The sequence below is a fragment of the Necator americanus genome, chromosome II (assembly GCF_031761385.1).
Source record: "Necator americanus strain Aroian chromosome II, whole genome shotgun sequence".
Taxonomy (NCBI): domain Eukaryota; kingdom Metazoa; phylum Nematoda; class Chromadorea; order Rhabditida; family Ancylostomatidae; genus Necator; species Necator americanus.
This window is the reverse complement of record NC_087372.1, coordinates 31,527,546-31,550,983: the sequence shown is the minus strand read 5'-3', so window position 1 is coordinate 31,550,983 and position 23,438 is coordinate 31,527,546. Positions and strand designations below refer to the sequence as shown.

General features: G+C 40.8%; 3 protein-coding genes across 4 annotated transcripts; 1 reads left to right on the top strand and 2 right to left on the bottom strand.

The window, feature by feature from the left end:
- Positions 1-989: 989 nt before the first annotated feature.
- Positions 990-11,934, bottom strand: RB195_020081 (uncharacterized protein; the record flags this gene model as incomplete). Of its 2 annotated transcripts, XM_064188225.1 has the most annotated exons (14): positions 990-999; positions 3,412-3,486; positions 3,607-3,739; positions 6,052-6,115; positions 6,169-6,282; positions 6,340-6,501; positions 7,063-7,163; positions 7,725-7,857; positions 7,935-8,048; positions 8,678-8,800; positions 9,204-9,275; positions 11,453-11,569; positions 11,625-11,705; positions 11,794-11,934. In XM_064188225.1, the coding sequence occupies 14 exons, from the start codon at positions 11,932-11,934 to the stop codon at positions 990-992; spliced, it is 1,440 nt and encodes a 479-aa protein (XP_064044105.1). The 2 variants fall into 2 exon arrangements, with proteins under 2 accessions (XP_064044105.1, XP_064044106.1); XM_064188224.1 differs by lacking the exons at positions 990-999; positions 3,412-3,486; positions 3,607-3,739 and having other exon boundaries at positions 6,014-6,115.
- Positions 11,935-15,545: 3,611 nt separating this feature from the next.
- On the bottom strand, positions 15,546-20,883 carry RB195_020080 (uncharacterized protein; the record flags this gene model as incomplete). Its single annotated transcript, XM_064188223.1, has 16 exons — positions 15,546-15,683; positions 16,585-16,644; positions 16,949-17,050; positions 17,381-17,551; positions 17,702-17,844; positions 17,906-17,969; positions 18,033-18,191; positions 18,251-18,348; positions 18,730-18,839; positions 19,122-19,225; positions 19,284-19,445; positions 19,876-19,957; positions 20,152-20,301; positions 20,406-20,539; positions 20,614-20,779; positions 20,858-20,883. The coding sequence occupies 16 exons, from the start codon at positions 20,881-20,883 to the stop codon at positions 15,546-15,548; spliced, it is 1,869 nt and encodes a 622-aa protein (XP_064044104.1).
- Positions 20,884-21,995: 1,112 nt separating this feature from the next.
- Positions 21,996-22,614, top strand: RB195_020079 (uncharacterized protein; the record flags this gene model as incomplete). The annotated part of the gene is made up of 2 exons (XM_064188222.1): positions 21,996-22,118; positions 22,528-22,614. 2 exons carry the CDS (start codon positions 21,996-21,998, stop codon positions 22,612-22,614), a joined length of 210 nt encoding a protein of 69 aa, XP_064044103.1.
- Between the last annotated feature and the right edge of the window lie 824 nt (positions 22,615-23,438).

The window sequence follows — 23,438 nt, the reverse complement described above, 5'->3', positions numbered from 1 at the left end:
GCACCATCAGATTCGTGGGGTGATGCCTTTAATTCTCTCTCCGAGAACGGCACCTCGGGTCCTCGGATCCTCTCATCCTTCTCGCCCCTTCTGTGTAGGATCAATTCGGTCTCTGCTTATTGTAACGCAAGAGGGATGGGAGATAGTTTATACTTTTTATAGCGATAATACAATGCATTTACATCGTTACACAACAACAGCAACCATGTACAGACAATAAAAGTAATAAGAGTACTACACAAATACGCGACACAAAAGGTTAATTAAACCGATGATGAAGTCGTGTCCGCTGTAGGCAAGGTGTGGTGGGCCAATAAACCTTCTCAGGCTCTTGAATGTCTTTGTTTTTGCAAACGTGAAACCCGAATATTGCTAGCTAACAACGTTCATTTTTCGAAGTACAGTAGGGTCCAAACGAAATGAAGGACGGAGCAGTTGTGTGAGCGGTTGCGCTCGAAACGGCACGGCAGCGCGTGTGGTTAGTATTCAAAGTGTTACCTTGCTGACACCGTTCCTTGCTCCAATCCACGACTGTCGCCCCGCCGCACCGCTTCGAACGCAAGTGCGTCTTGCTTCATGTTGTTTTGACCCGACCATATATAGAATAGGTGGTCGAAAACGTTTGATATCTGCGACTATATCTAAAAAAATTGAAGACTGAAAGAGAACGTGCTACGATAAAAATCTAAATATCACCATGAAAAAGCGTATTATAGGATTAGTATGTACGCAAAAACTGCGTTGAAAAAACTCTCCTAGAAATCTGTCTCCATAAAGTACATATTATGAACCAATTTGGGGATTAGCTCACTCGCTCGTTCACTCGCCGACACGCCTCCATTCCTCTTCCTCCTGGACACTGGGTTCGTCACGTTGCTCGCGGTTCACAATGATTGATACTGATTTGATTTGACAGAATTAAAGCTACTGTTGAGAGTAGAGAAAACAGTTACATTACATGTCATTTTAGGGGAGTGAGGCACCCAAAACTAGCGCCACCTGGAAAAACGACAGATCAGCGAGCCAAAACAAGCACGGATCAATTCGAATGTTCTCTTGTCTTCAGAGGCCTAAATAGAGGATCCTCTATTTAGGCCTCTGAAGACGTCGAAAAAGCCGAAACGTCAGGCAAATAAAGAGTTCCATCTAAAAACCTCGCAGGCACAATATCACAAAACCTAGCACGGATCTTTTCCATCCTTCTTCCAAACGAAAGAACAGACCTTAACTGGCAAACTAAGAACACAGGTAGGCTACATAGGAGCAGTAGTAGTATGCTTATCATAATGTACAGCAGTGAGTCAGCACTCAATATTGCCGTCGAGTACGCTCTCGAGTCGAAGCTGGCAGGTATAAATAAAGGATAAAGGATAGAGTTTCTGGCGTTAATCAATCCGCTTGGGATGCGCCCCCACGTTCACTTCAATTCAGAATCGTTTGAGGTTTAACGTGTAACTGACCTATACAATGACTTGCGGTGGCTAGCCGAAGTGTAAGTGTCAAGTCATTGTTTTATCCTCCCAGCCAAGTCTGGTACCAATTTATTAACCCCGGAGGGATGAAAGGCTTGGTGAGCGGATTCGAACCTTCGATAGGTCGTGCAGGAAGCAGAACCTCTACCGCTGCACTGTCCAGTTTTTGTACGCGCCGTTGCAAAAGGTAGCCAGAATTTCACCCTAAATCATCCGGTCTAATTAAACTTTGATTAAAATCTAACAAAACATTTCTGATATAGAGTTTTTCATACAATGTCTCCACTTTCATGTAGACTGTGACGGTAGGCACTCGCATGTTTTGGCAAATTGAGTTCGTACGAACTAGATCGGAACCTACTCACCACAGATGGGCGGACCGTCAGGTGATATTTTGTGCTGTCCATGAAATCAGCAGCCGCTATTAACGAGCAGAAACGGCTGCCTCAACTTTACTAAAGACGACAGTTCATCGTTCCTTTGGAAGTGTAGAAGCCGGAATCATATCAAGCGCAATAGTTCCGGAAAATAACAGAAACTGGAGCTTTTTTTCAAATATATCTTCATTCCATTGAGAAATGCTGCAACGGCTTTTACCTTCAATTTTTGTATACCTGAAAAACCGGCATCCCCTAGTGCTATCCTGGGACTAGCGGTGCACAAATCCTCTTTTTGTACTATGAGGTTGAAACTATTTCCCAATGGCCGGTCAATTTCCTCGAGTAGCACGCTGCGTTAGAATGTTTCATCCCATCTAGATGTTCTTCAATACGAGCAGTAAGAGGTCTTCCTCTTTCGCCAATATATTGTTAGCCACATGTTTCGCGCGAAATCAAATAAACTACACCAGAGACCATGCAGTCGCCTGCCCTACCAAATGGACATATTACGCAGTTTTGAGTCAGCGATCGTACATTCTGTTTCGCACTAACGGCTTCTTGAGATTTGTGGTAGGTATTTCCACAATTCTCACTTGGTCATCGAGAGCACAACTAACCAGACTGGTCCTTATCGCTTTACTCAGGTCGTCGGTTATGAAAGGTAAGCAGAAATTGATCTTTTTGGAGTCATCCACCTTGGCATAATCTCGCTACGCAATAGGACCTGGCTTACGAGGTACATTAGCAGTGTAACCATTAGAGGTTGCGGTCCGCTGAGCTGGATTAACCGCACCACCCCCTGGAAAAAGATCCCCCTGGTAAACATGTTCTGAATGACTGATTTCTTTGTTTTCCAAGGGTGAGCTGGAAGACAGTGAACTAATATGTTTTTACTGCTAGTTTTTCGGAACCATCGTGTCTTCCACTCACCGTTGTACCATTGTATTTCCACGTTAATGAAGGACAGCCAATTTTCTTTGGGTTTCTCCCTTGTTAATCGTATGTAAGAGGATTGCTGTTTAGAAGCTCGGAAAAATTGTCCATCACGTCTTGAGTGGGACATATAATGGAACAGTCATCAATGTAACGACAGTACAGGAAAGGTTTTTGTTCCAGGATGGGTTGTTCTATTTTGGACATGGATTCAACGGCTAGTGTGGGAGCTAGTCTTTGCCCCATGGCCAAACCCTTGACCTGTCTGCAGTACTGTCCCGACCAGCGAAATATGGAGCACTTTTGACATTCATCCAGGAGCGTCATGATCTGCCTTATGGAAAACCCGTATAGGTTTTGAATGCCTTGGTGTTCTACGAGTAGCTCGAACACCGCTTGTGTTGCGGCGCTGTTTGAGACATTGGTGTAAAGAGAAGTGACATCGAAAGATTGAACGACACGTTCTTTTCCCAAGCGCACTCTTCGAAGTTGCTCAAGAAACATGGTGTTGGATAAATACGCGGGAACATACTTAAGCAATGGGACAAGTATGTCGTTTAAAAGCCACGATATTCTATCAGTAGGCCCGCTTACATAGCGTAAAGGATAGATATGATAGGACGTACCTTGAATACCCTTCTGAGAGGAGAGCAGAAGGGGAGAGCTTATGTGCTTTTACCAGTAAGTATAGAACCCGACAACTAGGAAATTCATGCTTCAGTCGTGACGAACGAAGAACGATAGTGTTGTGTCATCAAGGTATAGCCTAGTGATAGCCATGTCTAGATCACGTGATATGACCACAAGCTCTCCTCCCTTACCGCTGACAGTGACTGCCACATGCTGAGAGTTCACGAATCTCACGTAGACCAGAGCGTTGCTCGTGCGTGAGATTTGAAATAGGACGTTTTCTCGAAAAGTTTCTAGCTTCTTCTTGCTTCTTGTTTCGAGCTTCTAAACAGCAATCCCCTTACATACGATTAACATGGGAGAAACCCAAAGAAAATTGGCTGTCCTCAATGGAACGTGGAAATACAGTGGTACAACGGTGAGTGGAAGACACGACGGTTTCGAAAACCTAGCAGTAAAAACATATTAGTTCACTGTCTTCCAGCTCACCTTTGGAAAACAAAGAAATCAATCATTCGGAACATGTTTAAGACAGCCGTAATGGTGACATCTCATGTCCAGGAGCGGAGCGATGCGGTTAATCCAGCTCAGCGGATCGCAACCTCTAATGGTTACACTGCTAATGTACCTCGTAAGCCAGGTCCTATTGCGTAGCGAGATTATGTCAAGGTGGAGGACTCCAAACAGATCAATTTCTGCTTACCTTTCATAACCGACGACCTGAGTAAGGCGATAAGGACCAGTTTGGTTAGGTGTGGTCTCGATGACCAGGTGAGAATTGTGGAAATACCTACCACAAATCTCAAGAAGCCGTTAGTGCGAAACAGAATGTACGATCGCTGACTCAAAACTGCGTAATATGTCCATTTGGTAGGGCAGGCGATTGCATGGTCTCTGGTGTAGTTTATTTGATTTCGCGCGAAACATGTGGCGAACAATATATTGACGAAAGAGGAAGACCTCTTACTGCTCGTATTGAAGAACATCTAGATGGGATGAAACATTCTAACGCAGCGTGCTACTCGAGGAAATTATCCGGTCATTGGAAAATGATTTAACCTCATAGTACAAAAAGAGGTTTTGTGCACCGCTAGTCCCAGGTGAGCACTAGGGGATGCCGGTTTTTCAGGTATACAAAAACCCCTTTCGGAACCCATCGCAGAAAATGCTCCTTTCTGCATAGCTGCCACAATCCTATCGTACGAACCCGAAATTGTAGCTCGCAGAATTTTGGAAGCGTTTTGGATAAACGCTAAAACTCCAAAGATGAATAGAAAGGAAGAATGCATAGCCGTGACCAACGAGCTGGCTCTTTGTCAAGACCTTTGCGGGTTTTGATCTACGGGGTCATATACGGGTCGCATCCTAATTAGTATTAGAGGAGGGATTTTATCACGCGGAGGTCCACCAATATCACGGCAACGCGGCTACCTAGGTAAGCACAACGATTTAGACACTTCTGGTTTCGATTTTGGATGCAGCATCTTAGAGGATGATGACTTGTTCTGGATGAGGCATTTGAGAGGATATGTCACAAATGACCTGACTTTTGACTCACAAATGATCTGACTGAGGAAGGCGACGACGCCGAAACGTTAGTCGTAATAAAGTTGTTAACAATCTTAGCTGTTGCTTAAATTGGACTATTGACAAGGTCGTTGAACAGTTTTAATTTTCAATTACAGTTTCTCTTATCAATTTTTGATCACTGTTCATGTACCATGTTCTTTTCATGTATTTTTTTCGCTTCTCAGGTGATAAGAAAGCAATAGCATAAGATGTGACCATGTACTTGCACTTGTGCTTGAACTTAGTATTTGAAGACATCACCCCACGAATCTGAAGTGGTAGGATTTCAAGTGGAGTTTTCGTATACGGAATCGTAGATTATGGAGAGGGAGAGGGAGAGCGAGGGGGAGGCGCGTGCGCAAGGCTGGGGCGCTTCAGTCGAACTCGTTGTAGAAAATAGTGCGCCGGAACGCTCAAAACCGTATCTTCCAGGTCGTTTTTTACGGCAATTAGGAAGAAGTGGACGGAATCACCCCCGCCCCTTCTTCATAACCTACTACCCCGTATAAGGATATTCCACCTGAAATCCGTACTACCTCAAATTCGTGGAGTGATGCCGGAGCACAGGATATAAAACACTTTCTGTTTATTTACACAACGGGAAAGCAAAAGTATATAACGTGTTGAGAAGTTAAAAGCATGAGCAGCTGAATTAAAAATGTATGTAGCTGGTATTGGGGGGAAATAATTCCCAGAAAGTAATTTCGTATATAAAAATAGAGAAATCCACACAGACACACACACACACACACACACACACACACACACACACACACACACACACACACACACACACACACACACACACACACACACACACTGACTAAGCGCGTTATTATATAGCATGATTGCGTCAAAATCCTTTCGCTTAATGTACAATATGTAGTCATGGGAAGTTGAAGAAGTCGTATGATATTGTTCAAATGGTGTTCTGGATTGATTTTCATGGAACTGGAAGAGCAGAACAAAACAAAAATTCTTAGGCTAACGTTTTATTCACGATTCAATAAGATCACAAGTAAGATGTCTCTAATTAAGTAACTTTCCATTCGTTAACTTCATATTACGTTCGTGAAAATAGAGAATATCATCCAGAAGGCATTCGCTTTTTTCCGTTGCCATTCCCAAGAACTGTAAGAGTAATTTTAATTAAAGACACTTTTTTCCAACGTTTCAGAAAGTACCTCTCTCTGCTTCTCATCTTCGGAATTTTTACACAGCATTTCGAACATAGGCCCAATCATAGGGACTATCAAGAAGGCGCATAGCGGAAATGACTGGCGATACGATTCTTTGAGCTGAAATTACAAAATTTCGAGAGTAATCACAGCAGAGATGTAAAAGTATGAATATACCTGCTCAAGAGTGTAAGGCATTTTGGTGTCCGAGACTTCTTCGCTTAGATATTCGTAAAATTCTTCGAGGAGCTTCTCCCAATGTTCTTGTCTGTCCTTTCCGCTTAGACAAGCGGAGAAAACCCGGACGAGATCAGTTGCTGCACAACCCATGTGGGCAAGCTAAGGGGAACCGATTCAAATGCCAACAATTCTAACAAACAACTGAGTGGACGAAATTTTAGGTTTGGATTTGTGTCACAAATGAAGGTTTTTCCAATCTTTCATTTCAAATAGACGAGAAAAAGATCAACTGATTCTATTTATTCCTTATTGACGAATTTCTTAGTTAGCTCTCGAAATATTTGCTTACAGCTTCTACTATATTTTGGTCTATGTTTTGTGTTGTTGAATTAACCAATCAACTCTTCGTTCTGCAGTGGCGTCCTTATCTAAGAATCAGCGATAAATCCAAGGAACAATTATTGAATAAACATGTGAATGAAATGACCGTATTTTGGCGATGTTGGAGGACTACTTTAAAATTATCTCGAAAGAAAACCGATTTTTTCCGTTCGGAGTTCAATTTTTGCTTCGCTTATATACATTTCTATAAACGTGAATTACGATGAGGTGTATGGTCTGCAACCAATTTGTATTGTTTGCAACGATCATTGCTCTTCTGCCTGGTCTCCGGTGATTCCCAGAGGGTTTGGATTAGTGAAGGACTAGTAAATACTACACCTGATAGTCTATCATTGCAGCTAAGTTCAAATCATCTCCAGATGGCCTCCAAAGAAGATTCATTGACCATAGATCTCCGTGGCATAGAACACGTTGCATTCCTGAAAGTAAACGGTTGTGGCAAGTTGTGAGAAAAGAGTAGAAATGCAATGACTGGCTCATCTCCTTCCCCGAGAACCGAATTATGGTGTTTTCGAGCAGGATCGTAGCGGGCATGATGCAAGCAAAATATTGAGACACTGAGAACTGCCACATACAAAAATAGCAAGAGGTAGACAGACAAATGAACCAATCATATTGCCTCTCATCCAGCCTTTTTTCGTGGCAAGAAAACAAAGTCGGCACTTTATTTTTGAAAGGGATCACTCCACGAATCTCAGGTGGTACGGATTTCAATTGGAGTACTCGTACGGGATCGTAAATTATGGAGAGAACAGTGATTCCGCCCATTTCTTTTTAATTGCCGTAAAAAACGGCCTGGAAGATACAGCTTCGAGCGCTCTGGTGCGTTATTTTCTACAACGAGTTCGACTGCCATACTCTATGATCCCGTATACGAATACTCCACTTGAAATCCGTACCACCTCAGATTCGTGGGGTGATGCTTTTAAATACCTAACCTAAAAATCTGTTAGTCTTCCATATATTGAATAACCGCCTACCTATCTCATCAGCTAGCCGTTCTACTGCAGGAAAATCGAGTAAGTTCGGTAGAGCCTTTTCTAGTTTGTTTATCTTCTCTTGGAATTTTTTATCTCCGAAATCTCGAAAATATTTGACGACGTCTTCCACTGCCTAAAGAGTTATAGTGACATGATGAGCATGACGCAGCACTCCAAAATTCGTTCTATCCGCATTTGTTGCGAGCTAACCTCTTCTGTATAAAAATCCGCAAAAACTTCTGTGAAATTTGCTGTAAACTGCTTTTTCTCTTCCGATGTGAACCTCAGGGAAAGAGCTTCTAGAGCTGCTTTAGCTCGCAAAACCTGAACCTCATCAAATCAACCTCATTGGAGACGAGTAACAAGAATGTTCAAAGGCAGCATACCACGAATCTGGGGTGGTACGGATTTCGGATCCGTATACGGGGTCGTAGATTATGGAGAGGGGGGTGGTTTCGTTCATCTCTCGCTAAATCACTACAAGCAGCCCGCCCCTGAATGCTGTTCTGTACGACGCCTCCTATCGCAGCGCGCCACCCTTGCACGCATAGCGTCCCTTACTGCCTGACGGGGCAGTCCGAGTTGATTTTCGACGAATCGCAGGGCAGAGGTGGCGCAAGAGGTGGAGCGTTGCAATATATAGGGTCGCTTAAAACAGCATTCTGGAGGCAGCTGTTTGCAGCGATTCAGGGAGAGATGAGCGGAACCACCCCGGTCTCCATAACCTACGACCCCGTATACGGATACTCCACCTGAAATTCGTACCACCTCAGATTCGTGTTATGCTGTCTTTAAAAGTTGATCATAAATTAAGTTTTTATGATAACGAAAGTCACGGAATCTAATAAGCGCAAACTGCGAATGATCGAAACAGTCCTCCATCTCAATTTTAGCCTCTATCCTTATTCTTATTGACGCTTTAGAGATTACCTGATTAATCAATATAGTTTTACCTGTTCCATGGATTTAAGAGGAACGTTCTCGAAAATATGAACAGCTTTTATATTGTTTAAATACTCCATTATCAAATATCCTTTGAGAGGATTACTTTCTGTGAACCTTCTAGCATACCAAACCTGAAAATTCCTTTCATTATTATCAGACACTATAGCGTACAACATCACTTTTTTTCATCTTTTTTCACTTGTTTGGAATTCTTTTTTTTGTGCACATGTCCTGAATAATTAATCTGATGGAACCATCGACATGATCGTCCAATCATTTCGTGTAGAGAACTAGTAATCGCAATTAATAATTGAAGACATCCATACTATTTAGATGCTTATAAAAGAATCGTTTCTAAGCACTGAACACCCACAAGTAGTTTCAAAAACAGAAAAAAAGGAATTGATTTGTGACAGGATTGCATGAATCTCTGCAACAGATAATTTTTTTCATCGCAGCTACTGAGTTCTCTAATTCCCTTTGCTCTTTTTCCCTGATTTTCTGGAAATCGTAACGATTGTTTTGAAGACATACCTCTGCAACTGGAATCACTCCTTTGGGAATTTTCTTCAAATGATCATATACGGTCACTTCCATGTTGTGAAACTGAACTATTAAGATGAAGATTCTTTCTTGAAACCAAGCCAAGATTACTCCATTCTTTGAACAATTTGGATTGTGATGAGAAGTTGCGTACATACAAAATCGTAATAAAAAGTTGTTCACTACTTCTATGTTGCATTCTAGTCAAAAATTTTAGGTTAATTAAAGTGTTGTCAGTCTTGTTATTTGTTATTCTTATTTTTGTTTAACATACAAAGAAAATCGATCAACAATATAATCGTTATTGTTAGCAACTAGACTGCTCCACCTGTTGGGCAGTTCAGAACTGGAAGAAACTTGGAATTGGTGACAGCCTGACTAATGTCATCGACTAATTGTGGAAACTTTCTTAGCCAAAAAAGCCTGCGTCCCAGCTTAGCTGTTCGTCTTTTTGATGGGTCTCTATAGTGGTATGGGGTCCAGCGTTAGGAAGAGGAAGATGCTAGGAGGGAGGAGATGCACCGAAGCTCATCTCGGCTTCTTTTCTAGAACAGCTTCCGTGATTTTCTGGAGGTGAGTGACGTAAGTGACAGCGACTGTAGTTCGTTGTGGAGCAGGTCAAGGTACATCGTCCCCTCAAATCGCAGAGGCAGCAGAGGAGAGCATTCTTGGGGTATATCCGATTTGCTTCTCTTGTGAAGAGAGTGAACCAGCATATGACAGTCCTGATGTTGGTGTCGTGGACTGCCACTCCACTGGCGCGAAGCCATTCATAGAAGATGATGGTGCTCTTGGGAAATTGATATCGTGATCAGAGTTGAAGAATAGTACCTAGGTACGAATATCTTTGCGGAGAAGCTTCGAGAATGTCCTACAACTACAGCATGATAACTACCGTATGCGGACCGATGCAGCTAACCTAGCGCAGCGGATCGCAACCTCTAATGGTTACACTGCTGATGTACCTCGTAGACCAGGTCTTATTAGGCAGCGAGATTATGCCAAGGTGGACGACTCCAAAAAGATCAACTTCTGCTTACCTTTCATAACCGTCGAACTGAGTAAGGCGATAAGGGCCAGTTTGGTTAGGTGTGGTCTCGATGACCAAGTGAGAGTTGTAGAAATACCTCCACCACATCTCAAGAGGCAGTTAGTGAGAAACAGAATGAACGATCGCATTTGCCTGACTCAAAACTGTGTAATATGTCCATTTGCTAAGGCAGGCGACTGCATGTTCTCTGGTGTAGCTTATTTGATTTTGTGCAAAACATGCGGCGAAGAATATATTGGCGAAACAGGGCGACCTCTTTGTGCTCGTATTAAAGAACATTCAGATGGGATGAAACACTCAAACGCAGCAATCCTTCTCGGAATCCATCGCAGAAAATGTCATGAAAATGCTCCTTTCTGCATAGCTACAATTTCGGTTCGTACGATCCTATCGTAAGAACCCGAAATTGTAGCTCGCAGAACTTTGGGGGCGTTTTGGATAAATGCTAAAAGTCCAAAAATGAATAGAAAGGAACAATGCATAGCCGTGACCAACGAGCTGGCTCTGTATCAAGACCCGTGCGGGTTTTGATCTACGGGGTCATATGCGGGTCGCATCCTAATTAGTATTAGAGGAGGGATTTTATCACGCGGAGGTCCACCAATATCACGGCAACGCGGCTACCTAGGTAAGCACAACGATTTAGACACTTCTGGTTTCGATTTTGGATGCAGCATCTTAGAGGATGATGACTTGTTCTGGATGAGGCATTTGAGAGGATATGTCACAAATGACCTGACTTCTCAGGCTCTGACGAAGGCGACGACGCCGAAATGTTAGCCGTAATAAAGTTTGTTAACAACCTTGGCTGTTGCTATCGCTATCGTACTGTCGACAAACTGACAAGACTTTTTTTATCAACCTAATAGTTCTATGCCGTTCACACAAGAAACCCCTCAAAAGAAATGAAGGAACTTTCTGATGTAACTTCTCGTTGACTTTCCACTTAACTCCACTCTGTATTCACTGACTTTGTTTCCAGAAAATATAAAGTTGGCGATGAAGATGAGTATGAGCACGATCACGCTCAATTCCCCCAATTGTAACGGAAAACAGAAAGGGTCACGACTTTGTCGTTCAAGCTATACTATGAGGCACCTGACAACGTTTCACAGCATGCGAGCGCAAGCATTGGTACTATGCCAGAGAACTGGGCAGAAGCCCATAGATTGCCTGCTCTAAGTATTACCTTCTTCTGAGTCTTATCCAAAGTAGCCATAAATTCCGGTGAACCAAAACGATTCTCAATATTCTTCTCTTTTGAGATATGTTCAACAAATTTCTGTATAGGAAGTTGGGAAACTATCTGAATTTTGAAGTATTCAAGCTGGTGATAGGAAAGAAATGAGAGAAAATTGAACCTTGATAATGAAGCTCTCAGGAAGTTCCTTATCTTTGCTCTGCCAGTCAGGTTCAATAAGAACAACCATTGACAAAAAACCCTAAAAATCCTACATTTCTCCAGAGATTAGTCTCTACCTTTGCTAGATGATAACTTTAAACTCATTTATTTTAACACATAGAGCTTACATTACCGTCTCCTATACTCTTTGCAGTCTTATTGGGACCGAAAAAAGCATCCGTATCAAATTCCCTCTGCATGTCCTCTTCAACGTCTTCCCATGTGACATGAGTACCAAACAAGCCATCAGCTGGGGTATAGAGACTCATAGTAAACTTAAATTGAACTCTTTGTTCAAAACAATGATTCCCTAGTAAAGAAAAAGCACGCTAACATTTCCACTCTTACAACTAAATCTCTCACTGACGGGATTCGCAAGGGGCTTCAAATACCAAAACTCTGTACTTTTGAAGTGAGCATTTCACAATCAGGGTTTTTTTTAACGTCTCGTGTTTGAAGGGAATCTCAGTATTTGTTTTTCACAGTGAACATTTCTATTGTGATAAGCACTTAGCGGTAAACTCGATCATTTCGCCTTGAGTATTAATTATCAAGTCCATCGCCAATCGACCTACTCGAAATCTCAAACAACCCCTTCTAACGTTCAATTAAGTATAAATGAAAAGTGCCATAATCGAAATCAAACTTAATTTGCTTCCGTCTTTCCCGACAAATCCAAAAACGTCATTTAACTTCGAAATCATGGTGAAAAATGAATGCTTCGAGGTTGAGAATGTTATTTGAACACTGGTATTACTACAGAACGAACAAAAAATTTGTGACATTGCCCAAATAAGGCGGAGATCATGAAGGAAGAAACGAGGTATACTTGTTATTGAGAATAGGACGATTGTCAACCCTTATCAACGGTCTGGTTAAAACAGAAAGACTTCACAATGTGAGAAATCTGTCATAAATTCCAAACGAAAACAAAAAATCATTTTTTTTCTAAGCCGAGTGATTCTTATCTGAATTGCTCTAGTTTGCTTCCAATGACTATTGTTCGGCTTGTGTGCAAAGAGTTTTGCTTCACTCGACCTCGAACCACTTACACATATAATTATTTGGAGTTTCTAGTTTCTATAGTTTCTCAAATTTCTATCCAAGAATTCTCCGCAAAGTTGCAGAAGAAATAAACAGTAGATACCGCTTTCGATCAGTAGATCCTCGGTTAGCAGAACGGTGAAGGCAAAAGAGACAGGAGAGAGGAATCATTTACTCTGTATGTTGCTCACCAGTTTCGAAATTGGAGCGAAAAAAAGTCTAATTCGGTTATCACGCATTTATCAACTACGAGAATGTATGTAATGCTATCTAATGCTCCGGCAATGCACATCTACGACGGAAAATTAACATGGTGAACGACACCGACCTCCGAGCTACGCACTAAGGAGCGATCTGCTTGGGAAGCATAATAGAGGATGTAGTGATGAAAACCAGGAACATCCGTCTCCGTGTTCAGCTGTTCCACGCCACCGTTCTTCCTGCTTTGACTTACGCTTCAGAATCCTTTAAGCGTCGCAAGCAAGAGGAAACTGAATTGACAATGAAGAGGGTAATGCTAGAAGTGTCCCGTTTTACGCACTTGAAAAAAAGAGATTTGATGTTCACTCGCACGTCAACGATCGAAGATCAGAGACCCTGCCGCATATGCTTAGCAAGGTAAAGTCAACTAGATGGACACGTAATGCATTTCATTGTCATTCGTTGAACCAAAGCTGTGAGCGACTGGATACCACGCGATATCAAACGCATCCCGGGAAGATCGCAGACCCGATGGTCAGACTCCCTTGCGCAGCCCTCCACAGAAATATATGATGCTTTTCGAGTTCCTCGCGAAAAAAAAGACTACTAGGTTGCGCACAATCGGGACGAATGGAAGTACTACTGGTCCCCGTTCGAGCAAGTCCATGTACAGCGAAAGCACAGGTGATGATGATGCTCGTAATAATTCTGAGGAAATGTCTCACCTTCCAACTGTATAACAAAGTAAAGACGCTGATGATTTCATTTTCACGTTTTTTTTTTGCAGGGAATGAGTAACACTCATGCCACACGGATGCCGATAGCCTCTCCACCTAGCACCTATCCTTAGTCTAGAAAAGGGCACTTCGCTGATCGATGTAAGCACACAGTAACACCAAATTCTCTACATTATGTATATTTGTTCAACAGCCATTAACTCTATTTCAATCTTAAATGCTCTTAAACATCTGACTTCTCCTGCATCGGGACATTAAAGGCATCACCCCACGAATCTGGAGTGGTACGGGTTTCCGGAGGGTAGTGCCTATACGGGGTCGTAGATTGTGGGGAAGAGGATGATTCCGTTCATCTCTCCGTGTATCAGTGTGAACGGATGACGCCGTAAAGCTGTTTCTTACGACGGCTTCTTTTGCAATGCGCAAGCTTTGCGCTCCACCTCAGCCTGCGATTCGTCCGAATGGGTTTTCGAAATATTCCCTGTAAATTGCTTTCGCCGGTGAATTTTGTCGTTTTAATTATCGTACAAGGTATCATAATGACTAGATTTGTAGGAGAAGAAGATATCGGGACTAACAAAAAATCTTCTCTGGTATATCCCGTCGCGCGGTATGCATACTTATTGCAGTTCTAAACATTTGTTTCATGAAGAAATTTGACGTTTAGATTTTTCTTTGCAGCTAATTCTCTTGATCACATAATATAACCATAATAATTCGTTATTGAACGCAACGTGTGGGGATATATATTCATTAATATTGGTATGTAGATATTTACAGTTATAAATATATCAATAGTTATATATATATATATATATATATATATATGTATATATATATATAGTTTCTAAAGACGTTTTAATCATGATTTCCGACCAAGCTCTCTTTCTTTTCCTTTCGAGTTCCCGATGGAATTCTCTGGGAAAAATTAACGTTGTTTAATATGGGGTCTACAGCCAGCGTATCACCGAACTGATGATGATGTAGTCTCTTGGGAGAAATATAGAATTGGGGGAGGGCGTATATTACGAATATAAGTGTGTCTCTGCTCATTTCCTCCCAAAAAGACGCTGCGGGGAAGGAAAATGCGCCGCATCCAAGCGCGAGCGGTCGAAAATCAATCAGGTCTCCTCAGCAGCCTATTCAAGAAAAAGCAATGAAGAGACCGGTGAGAGAACCGGTGTGTGTACAAAGATGGCGCATCCTAAAGTACTTCGTAGAAGGAAACGTAGTTTCCACGCCATTTTTGGAAAGAATTGAGCGTGACCACGCTCGTGCTAGTAGCCTGTATATTTGCCCACGGAAACCCCAACATCGTCCTTTCGCTTTGTCCAGCATTAACAGAGACGTTCTGGACAAAGTTGTGGGCAGCTGGTCGATGCGGGTCTTCAAAGACGCTCACAAAGTCCTAAGCTTCAGTTTATTAAGAAAGTGAACCCATAATCACGAGTCATCACAATATGTTAGTAGGAACACAATTTAACCGTAGACTACTAATTACCAAAAGGAACAGCCTAGTGAACTGCCCCTTAGCTGAACAACCACAAGAGAATACAATTGACACAATGGAACCGTGTGAAGCACATCCTACAGAACTTTTGTGAGATATTTAACTAATCGAGATCAGAGATCATGTAGAGAGACTAACGCATTGGATCGAGTTCAAATAATATGGATGACTACACTGGGTTTGGATTTTCAGCAATCATATTCACCTATAGCTGATAACTGCAAACGAAAAGATCCTTGAAGAAAAAACACGTCACTGAAGCTCTTAGTTCTCAGATAATCAAGTTAGATCTTAGAACTTGGCACCGACAATTCTCAACTGTTCCCTATCCATCAAAAAGATGTTCAGACGGTATTCAGCATTCGCTTCTTCAACATCCACCAGCTCCTTATTCTTCGTCCATAGAAGAACGAGGAAGTACAGGAACTGGGAATCCATGTTTGGAGTCTTTCGCTGGCCAATCATACGTTTTATTTATGAGTTCGTCATATTCCACAGAATAGATCTGCGACCGAATATACATTTCCTGAAAAAAGAACAAAACATGGTGAAATCACAAAGAAAAGTGTTTTTAGGATATATGGAGTCAAATAATGATCCATTTATAATTTCCAAGTAATTTTCTCCACCATTTTCACTTCGTCTCTATACCAGCTAAGCATGTTGTGGCTTGAGCCCAGACGTTACTGGTCGATGAGAAGATGAGTAATGAGGTCTTTGTTATATGTAAATAATTGCACATTCCTCCTTTATTGCCCCAGGTTTTCCGTTGTCCTGGAAGGATAGGTTGGAATACCAGTTTTGCTGATCACGGAATGGAGAGAATTTGAAACCCATGTTTTTGTTGTTGTTCCGGAAACTTTCTGGCACAGTTGCATGGTCAGGTCAAAACGACATAAAACTAGGTGAAGTTGCGTAAGCAGCTGCGCTCGAAGCTGCGCGGTGGAGCGCTGCGATTGGAATCGAGGGAAAGCCCTTGCTAACACCATTCTTCGCTGCAGTTCGCGATGGTCCCGCCCCGATCCCAACCGCCAGCTCCACCACGTAGCTTCGAGCGCAGCCGCTTACGCAACAGCACCGAGCTTCATGTCGTTTTGTTCCGGCTACAACAAAGACGCAAATATTCAGTAACTGTATTCATTGAAGAATCAGGGACAATGAGTCAGGATTAGCACAATTATGCCTATAATTTTTTATGTACTTGACACTTACCTGAGTGGCTTTCTTTCGGGCGGATAGAACTTATCGAATCCCTCATGGACAAAAACCAAGAATTTTTTGGTCTATCCTTGATGCTATTATGAATTTATTCAAGTAACATAACTCTAAGCTGCGAGAAAATTTTGAAGTAGCAAAAAACTGTGGTTTTGTATGTCTAAACTAAAGAAGAATAGCAGAAGATGGGAGAAGTATAAAATCAAGCGCACCTTATCTTCTGGTTCCGGATGAAGTGTAGCGAGATTGTTTTCGTAGAGAAAATTACCAACCTGCAAATTCCATAGAATTCCATATTCCGAAGAAATATTTCATAAATCGCATATTCCGTGCAAATTTTCAACGAATAACAACAATTTCACCACCCTATGATACAGATAACTCATTGTAAATTTCCAAAGTTATTGTTGTTAAAAACTTATCCTCCATAAATGAACAAATTAATTAAGACATGGAAAGTTCAGAAAATTCACCTTTTTTGTATTTGATCACCTTATTATTGTGTTGTTATTTTTTTTATTATTATTTTGTTTTTTTTTATTATTTGTGTTTTACTATAGAAAAAAAGAAACTCACATCAATCGCTATGTGCACTGATAGCTCTCGAATATCCCTTAGTCGTGGATAGAGTCTAGCATACTCCTCCAAGGATTTAACGGAAACTGATTGGGCACAACGCTAAAAATGCTAAAAATTAAGTGGTACCAACTAGTACTGCATGGACACTTTGGCAGTCAAAAACTCGAAATATCGCGATTTATTTTTATCCACTTTAAGCATTCTCAAAATCTTATATAACACTTCGAAACTCTTCGAGAATTCGAGAACTTCGAGAATCTTATATAACACTTCAGAACTTCGATTTCTGGCGAGCGCGTCGCGGTCACCCTTAGTGAACGCAAGTGCCGGTGAATTTATTTGCACCTAATGGCAACGCTAATTGCAACGCTACTGTCGAGTGCCAAAATTTTCCAAGCTTTCTATATACTCCTAGGAAAAAAATCCTACCCTAGCAGCAATTAAGAACGCTTTGTCAGGAATATGCTTCGCTTTGAAAACGATTGCAGCTAGTGCTACTCCAGGAAATATGTAAGAGTTGTTTCCTTGTCCGGGTTTATAGATCTTCCCGTTCAGTTCGACGTTGTCAAAAGGTGATCCGGATGCGAAAAGGACGCTACCCTGGAATAAATGGAATGGAATTTTACTGATGTAATTGTTTCGAAAACAACTTTTAAGATTTAAAAAAAAACTCTTTGCAAGAAGTTAGGATAAGGCAAGATTCGAACTCGCGTTAATGGATTCAGAGTACAAAATGTTACGAAAGCTTACATCAGTGAATCGATAGGCAGCCTCTGCCGTGCATTCCGCTTTTGTGGTCGGATTCGATAACGCGAATATCACAGGTCTCTTGTTGATCCTAGCCATTTCTCGAATGATTTCTTCGGTGAATGCTCCTGCCACTGTGGATGCTCCTGAAAATCAGGAAATCGTAATGGGTACAGTATCTCAAAATGTTTGACTCTTTGAACACACCTATTAGAACCTCTGGTTGGACTTTTTGGATAACTTCCAAGAGGCTTTTTGTTTCGTTCATATCCTGAAAAATAAGCGGATCACTTCTTATTCGTTCCATGCTTATTTTTCTCTTTTCTGGCTTCACCTTAGCAAATCTTAGATGTCGATCTGTTAGAGAACGATGACGACTTTTAGTGATCAGCCCGCCAACATCCATCATGTAAATTTTATCACAAGCTTCTTTCTCGGATATGCCTTCGTCAACCATTTGGTTTACACAAAGTTCCGCCACACCGAGTCCAGCCTAAAGCTGCAAATTTTTCCTGGAAAATGTAGATTTTCCATAGGTTTACAACGTCTTACCGCTCCAGCACCGAGAAAAACCATCTTTTTCTCGGATAGTGGCTTGCCAGTCACTCGAGTGGCTGCTAGCAATCCAGCAACAACCACCGATGCAGTACCTGTAGGATATGACGTTATTCTTTTATTTTACGTTAGTATTACTTTTTTATTAGTTAGTGTACGGATTTTACCGCTGAGTTACGACGAACTGCGCTGTGCAGCATTTATGTGAACCCGGCTCGTTAGCAAAATTATAGGCTTGAAAACGTCGAGCACAGCCTACGAGGTCAGGTGATCTCTTCAGGCGTCATTTCGACGTGTGCACTTTCTCCCGCGGTGGCGAGCGACAATCATGATGTCATAACCGCGTGAGGGAGTACATTTTAGGGAAAAAAATGCATTCTCGGTAGTTGTTTTAATTAACGGAGCATCATAAGTGCACGAGTGAAACAGAATTAAGAATAAGAGCGTTTTTTTGCAATGAACCCGGGAACGCTCACCTTGGATATCGTCGTTGAACACACAATATTCGTTCTTATAGCGGTCTAGAAGCGTGTAAGCGTTCTCAAACGCGAAATCCTCGAATTGTATGAGTGTATCACGACCGAACCTAAATTACTATGGCGCAATGTATTTATTCCCACGAGATTTGAGCCATGCAAATCCCAATTTTCAGCAACAGCAATGAATTCCGTGCTGATTTTCGGTCCCATTTCCTCCAGTGGAATTTGGAGGGACTCATCAGGAATCGGAATTCAGGAATTGCGAAAGCAACAACCTTGTGCAGTGGAATTGTTATCATAGTAGTTTTGAGCGAAGAGAAGAAACCACAGCTCTGTCAATAGCCTACCGCAAACATAACTATGTACCATAGTAAATATTAAAAATTTACCTCTTTGTAGCCGCTTTCATAAAATTATCCAATAACAACTCGTACTCTGGGCCACGAACTCGACGCCTCCGAAGCCCGATGTAGAACGGATCGTCGAGAAGTTTCTAGAAAAAATACGTGTAATAATTGTCACAAACATTAAAATTAACACTCTATGAACACCTGGTTGTTAGTGCCAACGTCAATCACCACCGGTAAGCACCATTGTGGTTGGATTCCACCTAGCGCCACATACAACGCAAGTTTTCCAACCGGGATCCCCATACCATAAGCTCCCAAATCGCCAAGACCAAGAATTCGTTCACCGTCAGTTACGACAATAGCCTGTAGAAGAATGAGTGAGTGAGGAAAACGTCGTTTCCCTAAATTTGTTTCCTTTCCGTTATTTCTTCGGAAACTTTGCGAATGAATAATTTTCGCGAGTCACAGCTCATCGCAAGGTTTTTGTTCCATTGATTGGTGCGCTGCGACCTTTTCAAGAGGTTCTACTGTTCCTCTGCTGTTTGTCGGATCAAATCTTTGTTGATAGTATCGATCGTTCGAGCGGTTGCGATGTGAGAACTTTCGGATTCGAAAAGTCTCTTTTGGACAAGCACGAGGATCTACACAGTTTAAAACAACAGGACATACGAAAATTTATTAAAAATTTGCATTGCTACAGATATTTTGAGACGCTTTGGATCGCTGTGTTCAAAGATCTGTTTATGAAAAAAAAGAAAAATAAATAAAAACTGCTCCCTGTCAGATTACCCACCTGAACCTCCGACACTGGCCAATTGCAGAGGATCTGATGAATTTTGCTGATGCTGTTGTCATTCACAGTTATGTAGAGGCCCCTAAAAATTTTAAATTTTTAAATTTTCTGATGAACTAAATATAAATGCATAAATACAAAAAAGAATCAGAACAGTGATAATAGCAGAAATAATGAAAATAAAACCACTTCGAATGAGTGGACCATTATTTAATTGAGTCAAGTGCAATTAGACCAATTTACTTTTATTCAATAAAATAACGAAGGTGTACTTACTTCGGATGACGATAGATAGCTCCAAATTTCTGACACGCTAAGCCTACAGTAGGAGTATAAACGATCGGCATTAATTCTTTAACATTATCGCATAAAACACGGTAGAAGAGTTTTTCAGTACGGTCTTGTAGTTCGTCTAGTTGGATGTATCTGGAAGTAAATTCTTTTGCAGTTTGACATAGAAGAAGTTATAAAACACAGACAAATTCCTTGAATATTTTTTCGGGAAGAAATCGATGGAGAAACGTCCATACTTCGCCAAATCATCCGGTTGTTCTCGAAGCTTCGTCATCACTCTGTACGCTTGCTGTTCCTCAGTCATAAAAGCGGGCGGTAGCAGACCATGAATTCCCAGATAATGGCGTTCATACAACGAGAAAGCCATTCCCTAAAACATTAGAATGTGTATTGATGTACAAATAAAAAAAAATTCCTAAGAAAATGTGAAGAATTATTGATTACCTTGTTTAGTCGCGGATTTTTCAAGAGATCGTAACCTTTCTCGCGTGGAGTCACACGTTCTGGACGATAAAGTTTATGAAGCGCTAGTTGTTTCGGATCACTGAGATCCACTTCTTTTGTAAGCGCGACTGAAGATGCAGAGATGGTTCGAAAACCGATATTAAACCTTAAAACCACATCTTTTTGAAATATTTTTCAAACATTTTGAACTCTAGAATTTCCAATCAAACTGAGGTCAACCTACAGTTGGCTGTGATGAACCCGAAGCATCGTTACTGGCCTTTAGATTGTAACCCTAAATTTATGAAAAAATATTGAGCAGCGTTGCAAAGTCAAAAAATGCGGAAAAAAGAGAGAAGTGACGCTTCATCCAGAAATCTACAACTCGAACAAGGATGAGAGAGAAGTCTTAGAAAATCAACCCTAAAAATAAATACGCAAGAAATTTCACAATGAGAAATTTTAATTCCAGTGGTGATTTTTCGTAATTACAATAGCCACATAATTTCGACAAATCTAGTGAAATTTTTAAAAACTTTACAGTTATTTTCTAGATCTTTTAATAGTTTGAATTTTCTAGATCTTTTAATAGTTTGATCTTTTAGCTCTACTTCTGAGATCTGGTTATTCTCTTAACCATTTCCTTACTCGATACATATTTTATTTCATCATTAGACCCATCTGGTAAGGCAATCTCTTAAATTCTCGTAATTCCCTAAATCTCCTCGTCAAGGAGGATTATCCTCAGCTTCCACTACGGCTAATTAAATTCTCAATATCTCTCCGGATCATGCAAGAGATTTAAAGCAGATTTGCACGAAGTACATTGCTCTTTCCTCAGGCAATAAGCCTAAAAACAGCGGGTTTTGCTCAAAAAATTAAAAAATTGGGATTAGATAATGGGCAGTCAAATCATTAGTCTGCACTTTTGCATTTCATAATCATTTTGGTCCCTTAAAGAGTTATCCGAGTTTCAGTAGGACTGAAGTTCGATTTTTTTCACTTTTACTGCATTTGGTTTTATTACTTTTATTTTATTTATTCCCGAAAGTTCATCCACGAATTTTTAATTTATTTTATTCCGATCCTTGGATGGGGCAAAATTTCCGGTAGAGATTTTTTAAATTGCTTCTTTCGCTTCCAAATTTCTTCAAACATTTTTAAAGTTATTTTTTTATCAACTGAATTATATATCTCCAGTTTTATAACAAATAATAGAACAATAGTGAAGAAAATAGTATTTAAAAAAGTCTGCGTAATAATAATGACCGAATAGTACCCGATACCATAGTCTTGTACTTTTAGGAGAAATACATGCGCATCAATTTGTATTCACAAAGAAACCGCAGGACAATATCGAGCAGAATAGCAGCACGTGAAAAATGAGACGGGCTCCGAGTCGCGTCGACGAGGAGGAGGAGGAGAGCCAGCGAAGGCCGCGTAGCAGAGATGAACGAAAGAAAAAATTGGGAGAATGTGTGAACGGTGAGCGGACACATACGTTGGTACGGCTGACTGGCTGTCGGTTGACGTGAAAGCATCTCATACACATATCTGCTGCAGAGGGAGCATACTTATTTTTTTTAGGTAATTTTGTCGGATAATCTTCAAATTGATCATCTAGAAGCACCATTGATGCGATGACTTTGAGTAGAGGTCCTGTTTCTACGATTACAAAATTTTAGCGGCTTTCTTTTTAAAGCAGATTTTCATGTGGGGATTATTTCCATTTCTCAGTTACGCTTTTTTATACCATTTTGAAAACTTCACTCTTAAGAACGAACTCTTATGAACCATGCTCTTAAGAAAAAATTAAATAGAAAACATAGTAGCAGTATCGGTAAAGCTATACCGTAAATAAAAGTAGGTTGCTATGCTACGACTGCACAGCTGCACTCCTACTTTTTTTTGTAGGCTCTATCGATTCGACATCGTCATCGTCGAAGACGAGAGGGACGTTGTTTGGAGGAGGAGGAGGAACGGATAGAATATCAACTTTGACACATTCGATTCCTCGCTATTTCACGTGAAAATATGTCTGATGATTCAGAAGAGAGTCAGATCAACGTAGATGATGTCAGATGACTGCGACCATATGGAAATATTACAACAGAATGACTTCGCGTCGATGAATCGCTTAAATGTTTACTTGTCCACGCACGACAGAAGCTAAAATAAAAGCAAGAATGAAATCAAATACATTTCAAGGATAAAAACGGTAAAAAGTAAACAACTGCAACAAAATCACTCTTCTTCTTTCCAAACTTCTTTTCAAGTACACAAAAGAGACGATGTTGACTCATCATTCGTTAGCTGCAAACGCAAATCCAAGGTTAATCGAGATATGTATCCGGTACAATCGGGACTTATTAGCTGCTATACAGCGCCATGTAGAATTGATTAATTCACCCCTCGAAGAAGGAGATGACATACATTTCGAACATGACAAGCGTGGAAAAGTGCAGAATTTTCAAGATCATATTTTTGCCACACATCTCTATGAGAATGGATATCTTATATGAATGAATTTTGCATGAATTAATATGAGTTTGTATGAATTTTTTAAGTAAATTTTGTATGAATTTGTGTGAATTATTTGTAATTCTGTGAATTTTTAAACGAAAGAGAGTTTATTTGAGTAGATTTCTAACGTTCCCGAAGGTGATACCTCGACAAAATTCTTTCTTTCACTCTCAATGGTCCAGCACTGTTTAACTAATGTGCAGTATTAGTTAGACTATTTTAAAATGTCGTATACGGATTTATTTTCTATCGTAATTTACATTACCTTTACATTACTTTATCGTTAGACCTTACTTAACCTA